This window comes from Adiantum capillus-veneris, chromosome 4 (genome assembly GCF_014529385.1).
Source record: "Adiantum capillus-veneris isolate H3 chromosome 4, ASM1452938v2, whole genome shotgun sequence".
Lineage (NCBI taxonomy): Eukaryota > Viridiplantae > Streptophyta > Polypodiopsida > Polypodiales > Pteridaceae > Adiantum > Adiantum capillus-veneris.
This window is the reverse complement of record NC_140934.1, coordinates 23,039,472-23,065,019: the sequence shown is the minus strand read 5'-3', so window position 1 is coordinate 23,065,019 and position 25,548 is coordinate 23,039,472. Positions and strand designations below refer to the sequence as shown.

Sequence of the window (25,548 nt, the reverse complement as noted above, 5' to 3'; positions counted from 1 at the left end):
CTCGTTCAGGCTCTCGCCATGCATCTTATGCATCAGATTGTTATGCTTTGGCTGTGTCTAGCTTACATGATGTTGAGGAGCCTCTGTCTTTTGATGAAGCACAGAATTCAGAAAATTGGATGGCTGCCATGCAATCAGAATATGATGCACTTATAGAAAATGACACATGGACTTTATGTGATTTGCCTCCTGGCAAAAAGGCCATTGGTACGAAGTGGGTTTACAAGTTGAAACGCAAGCCGGATGGTGAGATTGATTGCCATAAGGCTCGACTTGTTGCAAAAGGTTATGCACAGCAAAAAGGCATAGACTATGAAGAGACTTTTGCTCCCACTTGTCGTATGACTACTGTGCGTTTTCTATGTGCATTGGCAGCTCATTTTGGTTGGGATGTACATCAATCAGACATTGTTACTGCTTTCTTGAATGGTGACACATTTAAGGAAGTTTATGTAATACAGGCTCGCGGTTTTGTCATAAAAGGACAAGAGGACAAAGTGTGCAAATGTAACAAGGCTTTGTATGGGTTGAAGCAATCTCCTCGTGCTTGGTATGAGAAAGCTGACACTCATTTGGTTAAACGAGGCTTTCGTAACAGTCCAACAGAAAGCACATTGTATGTAAAGCGTAAGGATGATGTATTTCTCATTGTGGTTATTTATGTTGATGATTTGCTGATCACTGGACCAAATGAGAGACATATTGTTGAATTTAAGGCTGATTTGAATGCTACTTTCAAGATGAAAGATTTGGGGCTGTTGCATCATTACTTGGGTATACAGTTTAAGCAGTGTGATGGTGGTATTGCGTTGTGTCAGAAAAGTTACATAGAGACTTTGCTATGTAAGTTTGGACTTGAGGATTGCAAACCTATTGCCACTCCCATGGAAACAGGTTTGAAGTTGAGTCTACATGATGCTGGCGATCCTGCTGATGTCACTCTTTACCAAACTGCTGTTGGCTGCCTCATTTATGTATGCAACACGAGGCCAAATATTTAGTTTGCAGTCTCACAAGTCAGCAGATTTATGCATAGCCCAGGGTCTAAGCATTGGCAGGCAGTCAAGAGGATTTTCGGCTACCTTAGTGGCACTTTACATCTTGGCTTGTTTTATCCCAAGGGGGGATCATTGCCGCCAGACTTACATGCTTTTTCGGACTCAGATTGGGCTGTTTGTTTTGAATAGAGTGTCCACAAGTAGTTTTTGTTTCATGCTTGGCAGTTCATGTATATCATGGTTGAGCAAGAAGCAACCTACTGTGGCCACTTCGAGTTGTGAGGCTGAGTACAGGGCAGTCTTCACAGCTACGGTTGAGTGTGTATGGCTCAGATGCCTTATGGCTGATTTGGGTGTTGGACAGGACACTGCCAACACTATCTACACTGACAGTCAGAGCGCATTGGCAGTTGCGAGGAACCCAGTTTTTCATGCTCGCACAAAGCACATTGAGGTGCATTACCACTATGTCAGGGAGAGGCTCTCAGCAGGAGAGATCAGCTTGGCTTATGTGCCAACACAGGACAACCTTGCAGATCTTTTCACAATGGCATTGTCTCGTGAGAAGCTTGAAGCTTTCCGCAAAGCTTTGGGCTTACTCCCCTTTGTGGACTGATCCTGTCCTCAGGTCATGGCACTTCCCTTTACTCATGTGCCAGCTCTCGTTCACCGCATCACTCCAGGGGGGATTTGTTACCATATACATGTGGTAGTGATGTGTGTGAACACATTAGGACCGCCGGGGCATTTTTTCCCTCTTTAGGAGGTTTTTTCCCCCGTGCATTGTATATACGCCCATCACTCTAGGGCTATCTATTTTTCCATTGCACACTAAGTAACACACTCTCTATTGTGTGCCTTGAGCTTCCTTCGTCTTCTCCAAGCTGTGTGTGTTTCTTTGCAACCCTAATTCCAACAATTGGTATCAGAGCAAGTCACGTCCTCTCGGGCTTAGTCGCCAGCTGCTCCAGCTCTTTCCTCATCAAGTACATCATGTACATCTGCATCAGTAATAGGTTGATCTAAAACATTTTCAAAAACCCCCATAGGCTGTACATTTGCCTCATTGGAACTTACATTCGTATTTCCACCACTGAAAAGAGGCAAGAAAGTGTCATAAATGTCCTGTAACTAACACACTCTCTATTGTGTGCCTTGAGCTTCCTTCGTCTTCTCCAAGCTGTGTGTGTTTCTCTGCAACCCTAATTCCAACAGACAAGCCCTTCTTTCTTGGGATTCCTGTCACTCTTCAACAAAACACGATTAGGAATCGCCATGCCCAAGCGAACTTGGGTTCGTGCGACCGCAACAAGCAAATTTTTTTTTCTTATGGTTCTTTCCTTGAGTAACGCAGAACACTTCCAAAGCTCTGATACCAATGTAAGGTGCAACGGAATGAATGTTGTATTTTCTCAAGATTAGTGATCTTTATTGCTCAAGGTTCTTTTTAGTTCTTAGGGAAGGAGAGAGCCTTCCGTCTTTATGGAGAGTGCTATGATCACGAACAAAGTGAGTGGATATTGTGAATGCAAGTGAATGAGACTGAGAGAAGGAGAGAAAAGAGATACGACAACCGAGAGGTTGTAAAACCCTCCTCCGAAGGCCCCACTCTCGTCGGCGAGAGTGGTCTACTTTGATTGCTCAAAGGTGTACAATGCGTATGCAATGGACTGATGCAAACGGGGACTATGTCGATGAAGACGATGAAGACTTTAGGGCTGAATTCGATGCTCTTTTATCTGCTGTCCACAAGGGCTATAGGCTGAAAGTCTACACCACTTTGGGAGGCTGAAAATGAATGCTTGACTGCTGTTTTTATGGCTGAAAATCGCTGTCTTGGTCGGGGCTGATATGGAGATGAAAAACGCTGATGTACCTGTACTTTTGGCTGCGTTTTTGGAGAGAAGTCCTTGGCTGAAAAACGCTGGAACAGCAGGTGGTTTGTTGCTGAAATTAGCAGCCTTTCTAGCGTTAGTAATCCCTGTCAAAGCTGTGGTTACCTTTGCTGAATTTGATGAAGAAAACGCTGAACTTGATGCTAGAGATAGCGTTAGTAAATTGGCTGATAAAACGCTGATGGTGATTTGATTGCTGGCGATAATTGCTAGAGAAGAAACGCCAGAGAAAAGAGATGCTAGATGGCGATCCTCGTATCTGATGGCTGCGGGTGAAGGGGCCTCACCAAGATGGCTTGGAGAGGGTCTTGCTGAGAGAGGGAGGGAACACCTGTTGCTTGGTAGCTTGCTGTGCTCCTTGGCTCATCTGCCAATTTGTGCTAACTTGCGTTTGCTTATATATTAACTTACCCAATTTGCCCTACTGAGTATCCAACAAAAGTCACTTAATAAATAAGTGAAAAATCTTAAATATAGGGAAAAATAGGATAAAGTCACTTGAAAAATCCCCAAACTGACTCTGATGGAAATGCTTATGCTTATGCTTATGCAACCAGAGGATATGCATCTACACTAAGTGATTGGGCATGCACGGTCTACGAATAGACTCACAAAAAGTGCCAGATCACTTCGAATCTATTGACTTGACTGACGGGAACCCTGCTATGGTGTAGCTTGTCCACGGACACATAGGGTTGTGTGTCACGTGACATTGGGCCACATTGCACTTTTGGATGCGGTCCCAATGGGGATAGATGGTCAGAAGACTAGTCGGAGCCCAACGGAAGCATCTCCTAAAAATTAGGGAACTGCTATTTTGGGCCATGAAATCTGTTCGCGTCATTACCTCCGGAATGACAAGGGGAACATTTTACAACTCTGCCGCAAAGTCAACTGGGTAACCAGTCGGGAGATTTTTAAGTGGCAACCCCGAATCGGGAAAATGCCTGTAAACACGCCTAGTGGCACATTTTGGTGCACTTTCCTTATGCAAGAAGAAGTGGTGCTGATTTTTGTAGCCGAGAGGCCTCATTTTGAAAACTGTCACAGGTTAAGAGCTATGGAGTGCACGCTTTCCACTCTATGTACAGTGTGGTGCTAGGAGTGATGACCTGCACACTACACACTGCTCTCTCTCTCTCTCTCTCTCTCCGCTACATGCAGTTATGTAATGCCCCACAAGAGGGCTCTTCATTTGACTGATGTACAGCTGTGTGGTTTCATGCTTTTGTGCTGAGGCAAGAGCCTCTTTGAGTAGGAACAGGAGTAGCTAACTGCAACTCCAAAAGCAGACACCGGTGAGGTGATAGCCTCACCGTACAGGTGCGATTTCAGTGCTGATTATGCGCTGTATTTTGACTGTTTTTCAGCCATACGGACGCCAGAACCCTTGGGAATAGTGCCCCACTGCTAGAGGGCAGTTCGGGGACTGTTTAGGGCTGAAAACAGGGCAAAACCCAGTAAATACAGCGAGCTGAATTTACTGTTTTTGGGCAGGTATCAGAGGGTTTATGCCAGTGGAAGTGAGTTCCAGCAGGGGAATTGGTTTCGGGCTAGTTTTGGGGCTGTTATGTTGTCGACATTTTACCAAAACAGGCGGTATCTAGCTGGATACAAGTAAAGAATTCCTAGGACTCTACTTTGTAATCTACCCTCTTAAAGAATAAAGAGATACCGTAAGGGGTGCCAATTTTGGGGCCTACAGGTTGTCGGCGTCTGCTCAGAGCATTCTAGCTTCCAAGCCGTGTGTGTGCTTAAGTGTTAATTCTTGTCGCAGGTTCCCTTTGCAAAGTACTCTGTGTGTGTGTGTGTGTGTGTGTGTGTGTGTGTGTGTGTTTGTCTAAAGTAAAATAAAGAATTTTGGGTGAAAGCCAAAGCCTACCGTCCCACGGGCCGGTTTTAGACTGCCTTTCAGAAACTTAAAGAAAAACGGACTAGTGGACCGGTGTTGACTTTGCCGGACTTGCAAAAGTCATTTGAAGTATATTGTGATGCTTGTGGTCGTAGTCTGGGAGCGGTCTTAATGCAAGAAGGCCATGTCATTGCCTATGAAAGCCGATTGTTTTCAAGGCCAGAATTGACAACACAGATTTATGAGAAAGAGCTATTGGTAGTGATCCATGCTCTTACTCAGTGGCGACATTACCTACTCGGAGCTGATTTCACGGTCTTCACTGATCATCAGAGTTTACGCTACTTCTTGTCACAAAAGCAGCTTTTGGAAAAGCAGATGCGATTGGCGAAAATCTTGTCACAGTTTCACTTCCAGATTGTCGATGTTTAGGGACATAAAAACTTGGTGGCAGATGCATTGTCTCGGAAGCCCCTAGTCTTGGCTATTTCCGCGATTCATCATAGAAGCTTCGAGGACATGGTTTATCAGTACGCCACAAATTTGGATTTTTCGATGTATTCACTCGAATACAGAATGGGGAGGTAGTAGCGGGATATTCCATACGGGATGGCTACTTGATAAAGAAAACAATGTTGTGCGTCACACAGCCGTTGAGGGAAAAGGTTTTGATTGAGTGCCATTGTCCACCTTTTACGGGTCACTGCGGCATCGACGCCACCTTGAAAGGTGTGGAGCGTTACTTCTTTTGGCCGAGACTCAAGAAAGATGTGGATGAATTTGTTCGCAGTTGTTTAGTATGCCGGAAGGTCAAGTTTGACAGGCATAAGGCACAAGAATTACTACAACCTTTACCCATTCGCACCCTCCCCTGGGAAAGTATTGCAATGGATTTCATTTTTGGTCTCCCGAAGACACATAGTGGGCATGATGGCATTTCGACTGTCATCGACAGTCGTTAGCAAGCAAGCTCACTTCATTCCAGTGAAGAAAAGAGCCCGATCGGGAAGCCAGACTATTCATTGCAGAAATTTTTCGACTACATGGCATGCCTAAGACAATAGTCTCCGACAAAGATTCCCGATTCACAAGTTTGTTTTGGAGGGCTATTTGGGAGAACATTGGCACACAGTTACAGTTCTCGTCATCATTCCACCGGCAGACAGATGTGCAATCTAAGATTGTAGATTCAGTTGTTCTAGATTTATTGAAGTCTTACATTTCTGATCAGAAAACTCAATGGGAAAGTACGGAATTCCGCAATTTCTGCTGGCTGTTTTTAGCGCTGGCAGCTTTTGGGACTGTTTGCTTTTGAAAGTTAATGCTTTTGGGGCTCTGCTTTTAGCAACCCTCGTAAACTCTTTATAAGTGGCCTTAGGGGCTCACCCTTGAGGGCATCTGGATGCAGAGTCTGAGAGCGAGCACCCGCGGGCTCGATTATACTTTGCACAAAGATTAATATAAAAATAAATATTGAAAGGGGCGCGAGTCTTTGGGGCCAATACCTCTTGGCACGGAACTACGCCTGGCTGTGTCATCTCTCTTTTGTTTTGTGAGGTTTTCTTGAAGAGGATCTCTATTGTGTTGCGGTAGAATCTTGACTTGGGGTGTCCAAGTTTGTTACACTCTCTCTCTCTAGCAGTTTTTAGTGCCCCATCTCCCCCCCCTCCCCCCCCCCCCCCCCCCCCCCCCCCCCCCGCCCGCGTCTTTGCTTGGGATCTCCCCCCCTTTCTCTAGCTCTCCACTTCTCCTCCACGTTGAGCCCCTACGTGCACACGTGCACTTGCAAATTGCTACCCGTGCCCGTTCGGTGGGCAGTACGTGATAGGATTTCGTCTACGAGGGATCTGTCGCGATAGATCAGAGATCCATTGGCTGCCCGTTCCTGAAAGGACGTTTGCTTGCAGGTGTCGACGAGATCGTCACCTGATTCACCCTTTTCCACTGCACCTTTGACATAAACATGTAAGAGCTTACACATACTACCCATTGGTACACAAACCCATTGTGAAAGACTAAGAGAGAGTAAAAAGGCACTCTGAAGATCAAAACTTGAACTCAAGTAATTTACATATTACAACACTTGCGTCGGGAACTGTAAAGCATTAGGCTTTGAAACGTCCAAGAGAAATTTTGAAATTCTTGAAACGTTTCGTGAAGTTTCTTAGTTGAAGAAACGAGTCTCTTGGCAACTATAGTGCCAAGTCATCACCTATTGTGACGGGTTATGTTTAATGAGGTGTGCCAATCTGTTCTAAACTATACTCCAAGGGCCAAAGTAGAGCAGTCAAGGTGCTCTTGTTTCTAGTAATACTCGACCCTGCTTGAGTGTTTCAAGCTCCCTCTACTGTATAGAAGGGTACCACTGCGTATGTAGGAAGGAAAGTCTTCTACACACAGTATTTTCTCCTGAGATACCAAAGAAACTGTTTTACCTTAGTGTCTTGATTGGCTATCAGAATTGCTAGAAGACAGAAGTGTAGATTAATTGATGACTCTCGAGCTGTTAAACAGGTAATTGGTCGAAGAGTTGTGCTCCTCCTGTATTTTTGGTATCCAAAGCTACTGGTAATAGTGCCATCGATAGCAGTGTCTCAACAGGAGATTTAACTGGCTTGTATAAGAAAGTGCTTTTACCCATCATCGATCGCAATCCGTATTTATCAGAGGCAACCAGGCAGGTAACCTGATCTAAGTGCAGAGATTCTGAACAGCAGTCTTTTTCTTTGATGTGGCATGCTCGCTTTGGCTGATGAGAGTGTAGGGAGACTTAAAGTTTTTTGTTTGTTTTCATATATCTGACAGGCTGCCGCAACCACCACTGCCTTGGCCAAAAAGTATGGAGCTGAGATCACAGTAGTTGGTAAGTCCACACAAAGCAGACACTTTGATCTTGGATTCTCAATAGGGAAGAGCTTTTAACAAGTCATCTTTGCCAGTAATTGATGAGAACACCAAGGAGTCAATAGATGACCATGACTTAAGAATCAAGAACATACGTTGGCATCTTGCTCAAGGTTTGTTCCTGCTTGCTTTTCTTGACCTTGCAAGTCATCTATTTTGATGCCTTCTCTTAACAGATACTCCCGTTCTTTAGGTGGCTTTGAAGAGTTTGGCCTGTTGGAAAGCCTTGGTGAAGGAAAGCTGCCGGCAGCCATCATTGGAGAGATTGCTGATGATTTGAGCCTTGATTTGGTTGTTTTGAGCATGGAAAGCATTCATTCAAAGCACATTGATGGAAATCTTCTTCCTGAGTTTGTTCCCTGTCCAATTATGCTATTACCATTGTGAATCAAAAAGGGTCGAGTCAACCATTGAATCATGGTTGTTTGTGAAAAGTGCTTGTTGTATATGTCTAGAAACAAAGGAAATTCTCTGTTGATGAGACTGCCGAGTACCTTTGGAATCTTGTCATCAACTTAAAGAAGTGACTGTCCTAGCCTAGGATCTTTTGTTCTGCTCAAGCTGTGGGCTTTTCCTTAATGTTTTTGTGATGTAGAATTTGTATTTTTACTTAACTGTACCAACCTCGTGTGTTTTAGCAGATTTGGATTTTGTATAGAACATCAGCCTATATTGATTGGTGTGGTCTAGAGTTGAAGCGGGAACGAAACTCTAGAATCATTTGTGCACCCTCCGTATGTCTTTCATTAGTCATATAGGGTATATGCTGAAGTGGATCTGACTTTCTGTTAATGTTGTTGATATTTTTGCTACTTTCTTCCTGCAAGAAATGTTTCCTTATTTAGCTAAGAACAATTTTGGCAGATTTGCAGGACAAGGAGGGCAAATCTACATTCCAACTCACACGCACATGTGCATTGTAGGTCACGTATGTGCAATACACATGCATGTGCGTGCACACACACATATACTAGTGCTATTAGATGAGCCTATCTATGAAGACCCTGCTACAAAAAAAAAAATCCTTTATTCTTTAAAAAGGGGGGAGACTTTGTCCTACTGATTATACTTGTCTTGATTTGCTTATGAAATCTTCTGGATTTCAGTACTGTAGGTTAGCACCGGTGCTCGCAAATACTAAAAGATAAATAAGAGTTCTTCATCTTGAGGATGCCCTACAATATCCTTGTAAGGTACTTTTTACCTTACATACTTCTGTTATGGGCTACTGAAGCATTGATCCTAGAAGGACCTAACAAAAATCGTTTCCCTTGCGCTATTGGAAACCCTCTTCAAAATCCTTTTGGCATGATCCATGAAATTGGCCCCCTTTATTTTGGGGTGATCCATAACATTGGTCCCCTAATTATTTTCTAACCTCCACCTCATTTATGGAGCACTGGCATATGTGGGGACTCTCCCCTTGATTTTCACCCACCTTGCAAAATTAAGTACTTGGCTTTCCCTGAGGGCGCGCCTTGATTCTTCCTTTAATTCTTCTTGTTGTGCCTAGCGCAGAATAGTCCTCTCCCTGTTGTCCCTCCCTTTGTTGACATTTGTATTGAAGGCTCCTCCTGGCTTGCCAATGGGTTCACACCTCATTGTGGAAGTTATGGCAGCACTCCAAGTATCTGTGATTTGATCTTGCTATTGAATTTCTACCACCATGAGGGTGTTTTGCATCCCCTTTTGATTACTATGCATACAAATGCACTCGTGTGTTTGGAACTTGCTTGTGTTGACTGTTCTTGTCGTGTTGAACCTATGGATTGATGGATGACACTTGAAGATGGCTTCATGGCCATGCATAGCAAAGGGGGCTCCCTCTTCTTGCATTGGTGATCCAAGATTCCTATCATGACGAAGGTTGTAGTCCTGCTAATACTTTTCCTTATTGGTAACTCTACTTGCTCAACAAAATATGCTTAATGCAGTGAATAATCTATTTCAAAAGTGCAGGCTTCTCCCATGTGGAGTATCTGTGACATATTAGCCTCCTGCACTTCTGTCTTGGCTTGACTAATGGTTTGCAACTGCAGTTGATTGGATGGGATGTGATGGCTTCCTACTTCCCCCTACTTTTCACCTCTATGTGTAGGGTGAGGGATTCTTCATCCCTCACTTAACCTTGGGTTTATTTCCTGTTTTTGTCATGAGAGAGAGAGAGAGAGAGAGAGAGAGAGAGAGAGAGAGAGAACAATGTATTGAAATTACACCCTTCTGTGGCTTTGGGTCGAGGGCTTCACTTCCCTTTTACAATGGAGTTGGTTGAGGGTGCTTTCTCTTCATAGATTACTTATTTTCTCATTCTGGTTATTTTGTTTTATAGCTGCACTTAGATTATGCGTCGAAGGCTTGAACCTAAAATGTTCAAAGGGATTTGTTTTACTTGACAGTGTGTGGTTTTGAGCTCTATAACCTCTAGATGTGGCTCCCTTTCATAGACTAATCTTCTTATGGTCATAACTTGTAAAAGTGGAAGACAATGGTTTGATGTTTGTAAGATGATATTGTTGCTGTTTACGTAATTGGACAATATCGAAAATTGAGGCAGTGTCCTCTTAATAAGAGATGGATACTATGGGTTGCTCTCCCTTGAGGCCTTGTTGATTCTCATTTTCTATGGATGCTTTGTTGCCTCGTATTGACTTTGGACTTAGGTTTTTGCGCATGCAGTGGATCTAGTGGATTCTACCATGAGAAATTTCTATGGCTTGCTTAGTATAATACCATGCCTTGTTTGGTTATGGTGGCTCTTTTAATGTCCACTTACTTTCCCATTCTGGATGGTTTACTGGAAACATCATGGTTCATTACACATAATGTGTTTATCTCGGAGGAATATTCACATTGTAATTGAGGCTTTATCTAGTATTGCTGATGGGGCTCTAGCATTTTGTAGGTTTTTGATATTGGAAAGTTGATTGCTTGTACCCCTTCTTGCTCTTAGCTTAAGTGCTTGGAGGGATGTCCTAGCTTGAATTAGCCTTTAAACTGTATTTGAACCATTGTATGGTTATTTCTTTCTGGTTGTTTTCTTGTTTTTAAATTATTCTTACATGGTTGATTTTTAGGCTCTATACTAACTACTCGATGGGCTACTAGCTGGATATGCACAACTGCCTAGCTGACTGTGAACCTTATCAAATCTCAATAACTTGATTCCTTTAAGTCTTGCAATTCTCTTGAAGGTTCATAAGGCCTTTATTGCCTTCTACTTTTTCCAAATATTTGAATCTACAGTAAAAAGACACCGTTTGGTAAGGCAAGTATTACCTAGATGGATTGTTTACATTGAACTTCATGGTTTGATACACATACTGTTGTTATCTCAGTGAAATATTCATGCTGTAATCGAATGATTACAGTCATTTTCATATTGCTGCAAAAAAAGTGTTATTACTGATGATTCGAGAGATTGTTAATGATTGGAGCCTTGATGTAGTTGTTTCGAGCATGAAAAGCATTCATTCAAAGCACATGGATGGAAATCTCGTTCTTGAGTTTGTTCCCTGTCCAATTATGCCATTACCATTGCAAATAAAAAAGGGTTGAGTCAGCCATTGAGTCATGGTTGTTTGTTAAAAGGGCTTCTTGTATATGTCTACAAACAAAGGAAATTCTTGTGTCTCTAATCAACCTACAGAAGTGATTCTCCGAGCCTAGGATCCTTTGTTTTGCTCAACTTGTGGGATTTTTCGTTATGTTATCGTGATGTAGAATTTGTTTTCTTTTCTCAATTGTAATGACCTCGTGTGTTTTAGCATATTTCGTTTTTGTATAGAACACCAACCTTTATTGGTTGGTGCTGTTACCATATACATGTGATAGTGATGTGTGTGAACACACTTAGGACTGTCGGGGCATTTTTTTCCTCTTCAGGAGGTTTTTTCCCTCGTGCATTGTACATACGTCCATTCATTTTAGGGCTATCTATCTTTCCATTGCACATTAAGTAATACACTCTCTATTGTGTGCCTTGGGCTTCCTTCATCTTCTCTAAGCTGTGCGTGTTTCCCTGCTGGAATTGGAGTTAATCTCTTGAGACAGCTAATTCCAGTGTTGAAGGATTTCAGCTACTAGTGTGGGAAGATTTCAGACAGCAGACTAAACAGAAATCAGAGACTAAACTGAAATGTGGATATTGAAATAAGAATCAGACTTATAGACTGGAATAAGGTTCAGATTCAGATTCAGATTCAGATTCAGAAGACTGGTCGAGAAGTAAGTATCACTGAAATATATACCATGATTGAGATTACAGATCAAGATTACAGCGAATATGATTACAAAGAGAAAGTATAGCCGATAACACTGCCACTGATGCTCAATTACAATTATAGCCCAAAGCGCTAATACAAGTGATAACAATTGCCCCCCCTCTCCCTCCTCGAATCATGATGTAATGGGCCCTATTTATACACTTCGGGTTTAATGTAGTAATTACTCTAGTAATTACTAAGTAATTCGTTGCCCATCTTCTAAGAACACGTTCTCACATGGTGATTATCCAGCCGTCTACATCTGCAATCCTAATTCCAACAACTGGTATCAGAGCAGGTTGCATCCTCCCGGACTTAGTCACCAGCAACTCCAACACATGTCTGCTCACTTTCTTTGATTTTATGAGCTTTGGCGAGCGTTTGTAGGTCGATAAATTTTTTGGATGAGCTCGTAGTGCTCATTGTGTTCAGATTTCTGATTCAGGCTCTTTTCGGTCTCCGTTTCCACTACAGGCAGTACTGCACAGACTATTTCGTCATTTTGTGCAGAAATTATGTCAGTGCCATTTTTTGCGTAATAGGTCCTTACGGTCTTCAGTGGTTTATGTTATATAGCACATGTTGTTTCCGCTCTCCTTCTCTTTTCGGGCAGTTTTCACAGGTGCAACATTTACCATGGCTGACAAAAACACAGATATGTTCAAGATGTTTGTTGATGAGGATAGATTGATGTGTTCAAGATGTTTGCTACTGAGGTCAGATTGTATGGAGGCAATTACCCTATGTGGGCTTATATGATGCATCATGTTCTTGTGTTGAAGGGCGTTTGGAACATTGTGCATGGCATTGATGTACGCCCTGGTTTTGAGGATGTAGGCGATGTTGAGGATGTTGCAGGTCTTGTTGCAAGGAGTGCTGCTGTTAGAATTGTTTTGCCTATGGCAGAATAAGCTCGTTGGAATGTAAAGGATGTGTAGGTTCATGCATTGATTGCGTTGTCTGTGAAGCGCACCATTACTTCTCACATTCGTTCAACGAAATTTGCAAAACAGGCTTGGGATATTTTGGCTGGTCTTTATGCAAGTCGCAATGAGGCTAAAATTGCATTGCTGTGTAAAGAGTTGGAATCGAAGATTATGCATGAGGAAGATGATATGGATACTTTTCTTGCTGGTGTCAAGGATATCAATGAGCAACTTATTTTTGCAGGTGAAGTCATTTCAGACAGTTCCCTTGTGCAGATTGTTCTTGATTGCTTGTCAGATTCTTACTAGACTTTTGCTAGTACTTGGAGACTTATGACCCAAGGAAATCTTGAAGTTGTCAAGTTTGATGCATTGTGCACATTGTTGTTACAAGAGTCACTTTTCAGAAAAACCAGGACTAGGCAGCGTGCAGTTGAACATGCTTTTATTGCTGCTCAAAGAAAGGGTGGTAGCAATAATGCAACCTCTTTTTATGGTTCTTCTGCGAGTGGAAAATTACATGTTCCTAATGCTTCTGCTGACAGCAATTCGTCTGGAAATTCTGGTGATAAGGGCAAAAAGAAGATGCATTGTCATTATTGTAAAGCAATGATCACTTGATCAAGCATTGTCTTAAGTTGAAGGCCAAAGAGGTTAAGAAGAAAGAGGGTGGTTCCACTGTAAATGCTGGATCCACTACAAATGCAGCTATTGTTGAGTCTTTTGTGAAAGGAGACCGTGATGCTGATGTTGATGCAGGATGGTGCTTTAGTGTAGAGTGTACCTATAATCCTACTGTCTATGCTGCATGCATGTCAATTGTTGCAGATTCACATGTGGTGTTTTGCCAGTGGTGCTACAAGCACATTACCTCACATCGTGATTTGTTCGCCTCTCTTGAGTCTGTCCCTCATGGGAATTCAGTTACTTGTGCCAACAATGTCTCTTATCCGGTTCACGGAGTTAGAAAGATTGTGCTTACTGTTGCAAATGACAGTTCTTTCACACTTGTTGATGCACTTTATGTACCGGGATCAAGAAGAATCTTTTGTTTATATCTGCACTTGCTAGACTTGGTCTTGTAGTCAAATTTGTGGATGACAAATGTACAGTACATGATCTCAACTTCGGTGATGAAATTGTTGCATCTGGCATTTTATGTCGTGGACTGTATAAGCTCACTTTGTATGACAAGTGTGGGTAGAATTTTGCAAATGCAGTTTTGGATTGAAAGGCTATTTCAGATGCAAAACTTTGGCATGCACGTCTTGGGCATCTGAATTTTGCCAGTTTGCTGCGTTTGCAAAAATATGATATGGTTGCTTCTTTGCGCCTCTTGAAGCACCTGTCAAACATGTTTGTGAAGGCTATATTTTGAGTAAGATGCAGCATTCGAAGTTTCCAAAGGATGGTGAAGTTAGGGCCACATGCACGTTGCAGCTTGTGCATAATTATGTTTGTGGGCCCATGCAATCTCCATCCTTGGGCAATTACCTTTACTTATGACTTTCATTGATGATTACTCCAGGCATGCATGGGTATTTCCGCTTAAAGCGAAGTCCGAAGTTTTTATGTGCTTCAAACAATTTCTGGCTATTGCTGAAAATGTCTCGAAATGTCCGATCAAGGGGGGGAGTATATGTCTCATGAATTTAATGCATTTCTGGCTAGTCGTGGGATAAAACACCAATGTACAATGCTTTATACGCCTCAGAAAAATGGTGTTGTTGAGAAGAAAAACAGGTCACTTACGGAAATGACATGATGTATGGTCAAAAGTCCAGATTTACCACAATTCTTTTTGGGTTGAGGCTATCATGTGTGCCACTTATGTACTAAACAAGTGTCCTGCAAAAGCTTTGCAGTCTATTACTTCATATGAAGCATGGCATCATAGAAAGCCTTCTATTGAGCACATGCGTGTTTTTGATTGTTTGACATATGCTTTGGTGCCACAAACACAACGCAGAAAATTGGATGATAAGGCTGTCAAATGTATTTTTGTTGGTTATAGTGCTGAAAAAGCAAAGTTTACAGGTTGTATCATCCACAAACAAAGCATATTCTGGTTTCACGAGATGTTATGTTTGCGAAAGACTCTGTTCAGCCCTTGCTGTCATATACTAGGGACAATAATGTAAGCTCACAAGACATTTATGACACTTTGTTGCTTCTTTTCAGTGGTGGAAGTTCAAATGTAAATTCCAATGAGGCAAATGTACAACCTACGGGGGTTTCTGAAAATGTTACTGAATAGCCTCTTACTGATGTAAATGTACATGATGTAATTTATGAGGAAAGGGCTGAAAATGAGCAAGCTAGAGGTATGCCAAAATGGCTAATGTATACATTGCCTGACAGTAAATTGGATGCACCTTTGTCTAGTCGCACTCGTTCAGGCTCTCGCCATGCACCTTATGCATCAGATTGTTATGCTTTGGCTGTGTCTAGCTTACATGATGTTGAGGAACCTCTGTCTTTTGATGAAGCACAAAATTCAAAAAATCGGATAGCTGCCATGCAATCAGAATATGATGCACTTATAGAAAATGACTCATGGACTTCATGTGATTTGCGTCCTGGAAAAAAGACCATTGGTACGAAGTGGGTTTACAGGTTGAAACGCAAGTCGGATGGTGAAATTGATCGCTATAAGGCTCGACTTGTTGCAAAGGGTTATGCACAGGAAAAATACATAGATTATGAAGAGACTTTTGGTCCCACTTGTCGTATGACTACTGTGCGTTTTCTATGTGCATTGGCATCTCATTTTGATTGGGATGTACATCAATCAGACATTGTTACTGCTTTCTTGAATGGTGACATATTTGAGGAAGTTTACTGTTCAACCCACCATGTAATGTGTTATATGTGTTTCCCCCTAGGCATCAACCATTTGCGTTGTGAAACTATTGATTACAAACTTCAAGGTGGTGTCTCATCAGAAGTTAGCTTTGCCTTTTCAAGCAACAAGAAATATTGTCAACAGGCTGTCACACACCAGCACGCTTAATTTCAAGGACTGCTTTGTTACTTTTGAAGGTGGTAATGTCACACACCTTTTTCCACAACTAAAACTCAATGGGACTTTGGGAGTCTAAATAGTCTAAAAGAAAATGCAGAGCTTTACTACCACCCATATATATTTTATTAGGGCGATCCTCGGTACTTCCAAATTCCTTCTTGTCCTCTGATAGCTCACTTACATCACCATGTAAACCAACACTCAAAAGAATAGCCTCAAGTTTTCTTATACACTCTTCCCTTCTCTTTGCAGGCTCCATATTCCAAGCATAATTAAAATGGAGTATTAGCAACTTGTTTGTAGATGGGCATGAAGGGTGCACACATGCACATTTATCAATAGAATCGATAGAATATGATCCCAATTTGGATATTTCATGTCTCGATTAGGGGATACACTTTGGTCACAATTGAGGATAACTTGAAACAATTGTTGTAGTGCTTTAGTCACTATTTGTATAATAGTGGGCACCCACACCTTTTGCAGAGTTGATTGCAACTCTGTCACCCTTTCCCTTACCACCCTTTGACTTGCTGGCCTTTGAACCCTTGCCCTCAATTCCCATGGAGACTTTATTGTGGCAATAATAAATGCATGGAAAGAGGGTCCTTGCACCTTGCTTGCACCTTGGAATACACTCGAGAGTTTTCAAGTCTCCCTCCAAATGCCACTCAACATGGAACATACCCAAACTTAAAACCTTGTTGTTGCCAAATGACGTCAATGATTGGTGTGTGATTGAAATACCATTTCAAGGACTCATGTGTCTCATGCAAGAGATGAGAAGCTTCCAACCACCAAATATTATTCTCTGACTAAACACCTAAACACATTTTTTCCTTCTCGTTAGCATCTAGCTCGACATTGACGCCCATCAAGGCCCTGTTCATCAGTGTAACACTTACCCTTTCAAGCCATTGACCTTTGACATTCTGGAACTCATCAAGATTCATAACAAATATAAACTTTCTATCACACTCTTCTTGTGTCAACCCATAAAATTTGATCATTGACTCTTGGAGCTTCAACAAGTCAACATAGACATTGTTGAACTCGTTGTAGCACAAGAATTTGTTGTCTTCTAATGGCATGACGTTCTCCACATATTGAAATCCACCTAACAAGCTTGCAACATCGTTATTGGCGTATTTTTTGCAATACTAACACTGTAAGGTGTTAGTAGAAACCTAGATATTCCTTTTGCCTTGTGTTTTAGTGTGACAATTTTATATAAAGCTTCATAAGCCTTGAAACTGATTCCTGACTATCACACACCTCCATCTCCTGAGGTGTCAAAATACTCTTTAGTTTACTGAAATACTTTTGGCACAAAACTTTGTCAATGTCAACATTGGATGGATCATCCAATAGGTCCACCAACTCCTTTGGATTGATGATATATTGCAGTAGAGTACATCCTGTCATTTGAGTATCAGAATAGATTCCCATCATCATTCAAGCCAAATACCTGCATATTAAAATAAAGTTACAGTAACCTGCAAAAAATGTAGAAAATTAAAATCTTGCATTCTTATCCTTACCTGGTTTGACGGAGCTCGACGGAGCTCCACCACTTGAAGATAGCATAGACATCACTTATCTCTTGCACTTACGAATGTGGTAGCCCAGGAGATCGTGTATGAGATGATAGCATAGACATTGCTTATCTCTTGCGCTTACAAATGTGGTAGCCCAGGAGAATGTGTGTGAGATGATCAATTCGTCGGTGAGGATATTACGTGCAGTGTGCTATAGCTGAGCGTAATTGTCCAGTCGATGCTCTTGCTCTTTTTTTTTGCTCTACTTGTTGATTAAGCATCGCCATCTCATCATTCAAATGCTTTGTCTTCTCATTGGCTTCCTCTCTGACTTGTTGAATGTCCTTCACATACTTCTCTTGCAACACAAAACATGCAGCAACAGGTTGTTTTCTTGCTTTTCTTTCATTGATAAGAGCTAAACACAATCTCTATCAATAGCCAAATTGATTGTCTCCATCTCGTACAAAATACAGTAGCTCAATGAAGTTCAAAAAGTGTGGTGATGCATTGGTCATTGGACCGCAAGGTAAATATGTCCATCAACCCATAAGTTGATTGCCTGCATCCCTTGTTCCGTAGCTGATCTGTAGCATTGGTATTAGATGTGCCAAGTCGCATAGTAGCGTACTCTTGCTCCAAAGAAATATGGATAACATTTTGTCTTATTAATAATCTTGCAATGGAAGGGAATTTAATGACATTTGTGTTAGCTAATCGAGAAAATTAGAGAGAGAAGGTGTGATGGTGACTGCTACAAGCAGAGGAAACTGGATATGGAGGGAAGAAATGAAGAGTACTCAAAGATATATTATGTTGTGGAGGAAAGAAAGAGAGGGAGTACAACTTAATCTCCTTTGAATTAAATTAGTTGATCATGAGTGTTTTAGAGAGAGAAATACTACTGCACACAGAGGTAATGGAGTTTCCCATTGCTCTCACTTGGAGTTGGAGTGGGAGAAGCATGAGAGGGAGAGAGAGAGAGAGAGAGAGAGAGAGAGAGAGAGAGAGAGAGAGAGAGAGGGAGTGGGAGAGAGAGAAAGAAAATAAAGGAAGAGAGGGTGGGAGAGAGAGAAAATTTGAAACCTTGGAGGATATGCCCTTTTTGTTAGAAGTGGGTAGCATAGAATGTCCCTCCAATGATTGGAGGGAAGAGAGAGAGAGAGAGAGAGAGAGAGAGAGAGAGAGAGAGAGAGAGAGAGATCACATTTTGGAGAGAGAATGTAGTGAGATAATATGGAAAATCTTCTTTTCTCGCAAGGAGGAGGTTGAAAAGTGTTTCTTTTAATGAGATCTAAGTGAGAGAGAGTGGTTTATATGTTAGAGAGAGAGAGAGAGAGAGAGAGAGAGAGAGAGAGAGAGAGGAGAGGGATGGGAAAAGGAAAACTTAAATTCAATTACCCACCTCTCTTTTAAGTTAAAATAGTCTATTTTCAAAAATAAAATATAAAAATGGTATTTCTAAAAATCCCAACATAGGCCTTTTTGCCCTCTCGTTTGGGCTTGGTCAAACTTGGCTTAAGCTTTAAGCATTTCCTTAAACTACCAAATAGGGAGGCTCTCCTATACCCCATTCACTTCCTAATGAGGTGGATGTCACATTTTATAAGATTACACTCAACATCCTAGTTATCAAGTATACGATTTCCACTCAGCCTCTTATTATTTTCTTTTGGTGCAAGCGTTCTCATTTCATCTGAAGTTGTTATGTGCCTTTTGATCAAAAGTCAGCAGGTTTGGAGAGCAACACTTTCAAAAATGATTTACACTCATCCAATGGTGGGGATTATATCTCCAAGGAGTTTGCTGATTTTTATTCAAAAAAGGGAATTAAGAGTGAGTTCATAGCTCTTTATACCCCTGCTCAAGATGGTGTTACTAAGAGAATGAGAAGGACGATTCAAGAGCAAGTCATGTCTATGCTATCACAAGCGCGCTTACTGCAAGGATTTTGGGCCGAAGTGCTTTATATAGTGGTTTATTTGATCAATCAATCACCACATGTGTCATTGCAATTTTGAGTGCCTGAGGAGTTATGATATGAACATAAGTTGTCATATGATAGACTCAAGTCATTTGGTTGTGAGGCTTATGCACATGTGCCTGAACAGCTTTGTGCTAAGCTAGATAAAAAATCACACAAGTGCATCTTTATTGGCTATGGGTTAGATTCTCAATTTGGCTATCATTTGTGGAATCCACAAAATCAATCTGTTATCCATAGTAGTGATGTTGTCTTTAATGAGATTAAGATGCATAAACAGCCAGTGAAAGAGATTGAATCTCAAAAAGTGACGTTTTTTGATGTATCACCTCCTATGCAGATAGCTCTAGAGCCAATTGTTCCGCAAGTGAATGCTCCAGATGTTAAAGTTACTAAGCAAGCTAGTACTAGTCAGTCGAGGAGGTCTCAAAGATCCTCACATTCACCAGACCGCTTTGTACCTGGCGTGGATTTTGTATTGTTGACAGCCAATGGTGATCCTTCTTGCTATAAATAAGCCATGCTAGCCAAGGATAAGACTCAGTGGGATCTTGCAATTCTAGCACTGAGAAAAACAAGACTTGGGATTTGGTTCCATTGCCAAAAGGTAAGAAAGCATTGCCTTGTAAATGGGTTTACAAGTGGAAGCTTATGTTTAATGGCGGGACTTATAAGGCTTGCTTAGTGGCAAAGGGACTCAAGCAAAAATATGGCATAGATTTCAAGGAAATCTTTTCTCCAGAGGTCAAGATGGCTACTTTGAGGTTATTCCTTGGGTTTGTTGCTACCGAAGACTTGGAGTCAGTCCATATGGATGTAAATCCAACTTTCTTACATGGTGATCTCAATGAGGAGATTTATATGGAGCAGCCTGAAGTGTTTGTGCAAAAAGGCAAGGAACACTTGGTGTAAAAGCTTAAGAAGAGTCTTTCTGGCTTGAAGCAAGCAAATAGGCAATGGTATCATAAGTTTGATACATTTATGCGGTCAGACCGCGGAAGTGACAACTGCTTATCCTGATTCTTTATGTGGATGACATGCTCATTGGAGGTCATTCAAAGAAATACATTGTTGACCTCAAGTAGAAGCTAAACAATTAATTTGACATGAAAGAACTGGGTGATACAAATCACATTTTGGATATGCGCATTACTCATGATCACAAGAATAGGTTGTTGTACTTGTCTCAAAAAGAGTACGTGGAAAAGTTCTTGAATGTTTCAATACGAAGAAGTGGAATTCATCGAGTACTCCATTGCCTACCTATTTGAAACTTAGCAAGAAGGATTGCCCCAAATATGATGAGGAAAAAGATGCGATGGCTAAGATTTCATATGCTTCAACTTGTGGTAGTCTCATGTATGCCATGGTGGCTACTAGACTAGACATTCCGTATGCAATGAGAGTTGTCAGCAGGTATAAGTCTAATCTTGGAAAGAAACATTGGGAAGCTGTCTTCACTTCTCAAATATTTGAGTGGAACAGCGGATAGACAATTATGCTATGGTTGTGGAGAGTTATCCATATGACGATATACTGATAGTGATTATGTGGGCTATCTTGACAGTCGTAGGACAATGATAGGTTGGATCTACACGTGTGCTTGTTTTGCTATCCCTTAATGGTATGTTCTTCAAGATTGTATGTCCATTTCCAATACAGAGGTAGAATATGTTGCATTGAGTGAAGCATGCAAAGAAGCTATATGTCTTACTCGCCTAGTGGGAGATCTTGAATTGGAGCTGAAAATCCTAGTACATCATTGTGATAGTTAGAATTGCTTTGGCCAAGAATTTAGTGTTTCATGCAAGAACGAAACACACTGATGTGCGTTATCACTTTAGTCATGAATGCTTGGCAAACAAGAAGCTTGACTTGGTGAAGGTACATACATCAAAGAATGTAGAGGATGGCACTCATTAAAAATCTCTTCAACAAGCAGCTTATTTTGTTGAGGCGTATATCACATTGTTACATTGGTGTTTTATCCCATGACTAGCCAAAAATGCAAACAAGAAGCTTGACTTGGTGAAGGTACATACATCAAAGAATGCAGCGGATGGCACTCATTAAAATCTCTCCAACAAGCAGCTTCTTTTGTTGAGGCGTATATCACACTGTTACATTGGTGTTTTATCCCATGACTAGCCAAAAATGCGTTAAATTCATGAGACATATACTCCCCCCCTTGATCTGAATGGAGGGTGCCCATAGTACATTTCGAGACATTTTCAGTCGTAGCCAGAAATTGTTTGAAGCACATAAACACTTTGGACTTCACTTTAAGTGGATATACCCATGCATACCTAGAGTAATCATCAATGAAATTCATGAAGTAAAGGTAATTGTCCAAGGATGGAGTTAGAATGGGCTCACAACCATCACTATGCACAAGCTGCAACCTACATGTGGCCCTAATTGAACCATTCTTTGGAAAATTTGAACGCTGCATCTTATCCAAAATATATCCTTCACAAACATGTTTGACAGGTGCTTCAAGAGGTAGCAAAGAAGCAACCCCATCAATTTTTTGCAAACGCAGTAAACTGGCAAAATTCAGATGCCCAAAATGTGCATGCCAAAGTTTTTCATCTGAAACAGCCTTTGAATCCAAACTGCATTTGCAAAATTCCACCCATACTTGTCATACAAAGTGAGCTTATACAGTCCACGACATAAAATGCTAGATGCAACAATTTCATCACCAAAACTAAGATCATGTACTATACATCTGTCATCCAAAAATATGACTACAAGACCAAGTCTACCAAGTGCAAATACAAACAAAAGATTTTTCTTGATCATAGGTACATACAATGCATCGACAAGTGTGTTAGAATTTCCATTTGTAGCAGTAAGCACAATCTTTCCAACTCCCTTAATTAGATAAGAGGCATTGTTTTCACAAGTGACTGTATTCCCATGAGGGACTTCCTCGAGAGTGGTAAACAAGTCACGATGAGATATAATGTGCTTTATAGCACCACTATCAAAGTACCACACATGAGCATCTACAATAAATGACATACATGCATCATGGACATAAGAATCATAAGTGCACTCTACACTAAAAGCCCATTCTGCATCAACATCAGCATCACAATCTCTTTTCACAGAAGACTCAACAATAGCTGCATTTGTCGTGGAACCAGCCTCTTTCTTCGTAGCCTCTTTAGCCTTCAATTTTGGACATTTCTTGTTCAAGTGATCATTAGCTTTATAACAATGGCAATGCACCTTCCTTTTTCTCTTTTCACCAAAATTCCCAAACGAGGTGTTGTCAGTAGAAGCATTGAAAATTGGTGTTTTTCCACTCGTTGAAGAACCATGAGAAGTGGCTACAATGATGTTACCACCTTTTCTTTGAGCAACAATAAAGGCATGTTCACCTGCATGCTATCTAACCCTTTTTTTGGAAGGTAACTCGTGCAACAACAATGTGCATAATACATCAAACTTGACAACTTCTGGATTTTCTTTGGTCATAAGTCTCCAAGTACTAGCAAAAGTCTGGTAGGAATCTCGCAAAGCATCAAGGAAAGTTTGCACAAGGGAACTATAAAAGATGACTTCACCTGCAGAAATAAGTTGCTCATTTATATCCTTGACACCAGCAAGGAAAGTGTCCATTTCATTTTCCTCATGCATAATCTTCGACTCGACCTCTTTATGCAGCAATTCAATTTTAGCCTCATTGGGACTTGCATAAAGACTAGCTAGAATATCCAAGACTGTTTTGTAGATTTTGTTGAAAGAATGTGAGGAGTAATAGTGCACTTCACAGACAACACAATCAATGCATTAGCAGGCGCTCTTACATCCCAACGAGATTACTTAGTTGTAGGGAAATAGTTCTAACAACAGGAATTAAACCTGTAGCATTCTCAACATCGCATGTATCCATAGAACCAAGATGTACATCAATGCCATGCACAATGTTCCAAACACCCTTTGACACAAGGACATGTTGCATCATGTAAGCCCACATAGGGAAATTGTCCCCATCCACTCTGTCCTTAGCCAACAAACATTAGGTTGTTGCCAGCCATGGAAAATGCCTGCACTTGATGTGAAGACTGCTTGAAAAGAGAAGAAACAAAGCAGGAACAACGCGTGCTATAGAGAACAAGCCGTAGAAAATTGTAAGCATCTCTTATGCAAAAAACGACATTGACAAAAATTTTGCACAAAATGCCAAATTAGCCTGCATAGTACTACTTGTAGTGGGAATGGAGGCCAAAATGAGGCCAAATTGAAAGTTTGAGCAGGCATGTGTTGGCAATGATGACAAGTAAGCTCGGAGGATGCAACCTGCTCTGATTCCAATTGTTGAAATTAGGATTGTAGGGAAACAACTTGAAGAAGATGAAGGAAGCTCAAGGCACACAACAGAGAGAGCATTACTTAGTGTGCAATGGAAAGGTAAGATAGCCCTAGAGTTATGGATGTAAATACAATGCACATGAAAAAAAACCTCCTAGTGAGGGAAAATATGCCCTTGTAGTCCTAAGTGTGTTCACACACATCACTACCACATGTATATGGTAACACACACACACACACACACACACACACACACACACACACACACACACACACACACACACACACACACACACACACACACACACACACACACACACACACACACACACACACACACACACACGCTCTCTCTCTCTCTCTCTCATAACTTTGGTGGATTCAAATTTTTTACAAGAATAGCAACTGCTTATGTATTCATAACCATACACATTTTGGCCTTTCAAATCATGTACAATTATAATATATTAAGCTGGACTACTTTGGATATTATTTATTCATAATAAAGTCTAACTCTAGCATGATTAATTAATTGCAGATACAGAAAAAGTTGCTTCAAGAAGTACTGGGTCCACAGGCAAACCTTTGGGTAGTGTATGAACGGACGGTTATCGTGCTTGGTTGATACAAAAAATTACAAGATGTGTTACTCATTTCCAAATATGCACCTACCTTGTAAACATATATGACTGATGTGAAATCCAATAATGTATTGGTTTTTAATTACATCCCTATTTTGGTATTTCCTACTTGGCTTGTAACATGATTGAGAGGACTAAGGCTAGTTGACCGGCTTACCTTTTGTGGAGGTTCTCCAAATTAATATAGCATGGATTATTTATTGCCTTCCATACTCCTTGTTGTTTGTTTTTTCTAAGCTGACTGGCTTACTATTTGTAGCTGGTTTCCAACTTAATATAGCATACCTTGTTTATTGCTTACCAAATACCCATTTTCTAGTTATTCATGGTACTTCAGGACGCTACTCTTGGTTCTCAATACATAAACACCTAGGCAATGTGGTTTTACATGCACAAATACCTGTGAAAGAGCGCACGCACACGTGCACACGCACACACACACACACACACACACACACACACACACACACACACACACACACACACACACACACACACACACACACACACACACACACACCCACTTTTGCAAAGGGTTAGTCTTTGTGAGTTGATTTCAACATTGAGAAATCGACAGACACACACACCCACACACCCACATGCTAGAGCGCGCGCGCACACACACACACACACACATACAGTTGTTCCCATCGCCGTTTGATTCTCAGTTTATACATTAAATCTTCTTGGCAAGCAAAATTGAATCCCTTGCTGTATTTGTTGTGGAGTTTCTACTGGCTCCTGCTTTGCGTATGATATTGCACACACATATGGTTGCTACTTCAAGCAATCAGGTAGGACTCTATGTCTACTACTGAGATTTTTGGGATTTATGAAAAACTTATTGATTGGTATAAACAAGTGAAGTTAACTGTTGGATTTATAAATACATTGTGAGTTGATGTATATTTTGAAATCATCACAATGTTTTAAGATCAGTATGGCATCATGTAGGAAATGTGTACTTGGTTTTTTTTGAAGCATTCTTAGCATATCCGATTGGTTGCGGCTAATTTCTAAAGAAAACATACTCAAAACATAAGAATATACTTGGGATTAATATGATAATTGGGCATCTAGCAGCATTAGGAAACGTGATGCATCTTTAATAAACTGGCTTACCTTCATGAAATCTCATGTTAACCCTCACGCACATTCCTATCACCTAAGACGGACACCGTATTATTTATTTGGTAAAGT

The 25,548-nt window shown here is 41.1% G+C and overlaps 1 protein-coding gene across 1 annotated transcript in view; it reads left to right on the top strand.

Annotated features, from left to right (window-relative positions):
- LOC147458865 (cell wall integrity/stress response component) overlaps nucleotides 1-8,309 on the top strand; it is a 35,272-nt gene extending 26,963 nt beyond the window's left edge. Inside the window, exons 4-7 of the mRNA XM_086509711.1 lie at nucleotides 7,260-7,426; nucleotides 7,551-7,608; nucleotides 7,685-7,762; nucleotides 7,843-8,309. Coding sequence (XP_086365837.1) covers nucleotides 7,260-7,426; nucleotides 7,551-7,608; nucleotides 7,685-7,762; nucleotides 7,843-8,036 — 497 coding nt within the window. The 3' untranslated portion in view covers nucleotides 8,037-8,309. The remainder of the gene's footprint in view (nucleotides 1-7,259; nucleotides 7,427-7,550; nucleotides 7,609-7,684; nucleotides 7,763-7,842) is intronic.
- Nucleotides 8,310-25,548: the final 17,239 nt, after the last annotated feature.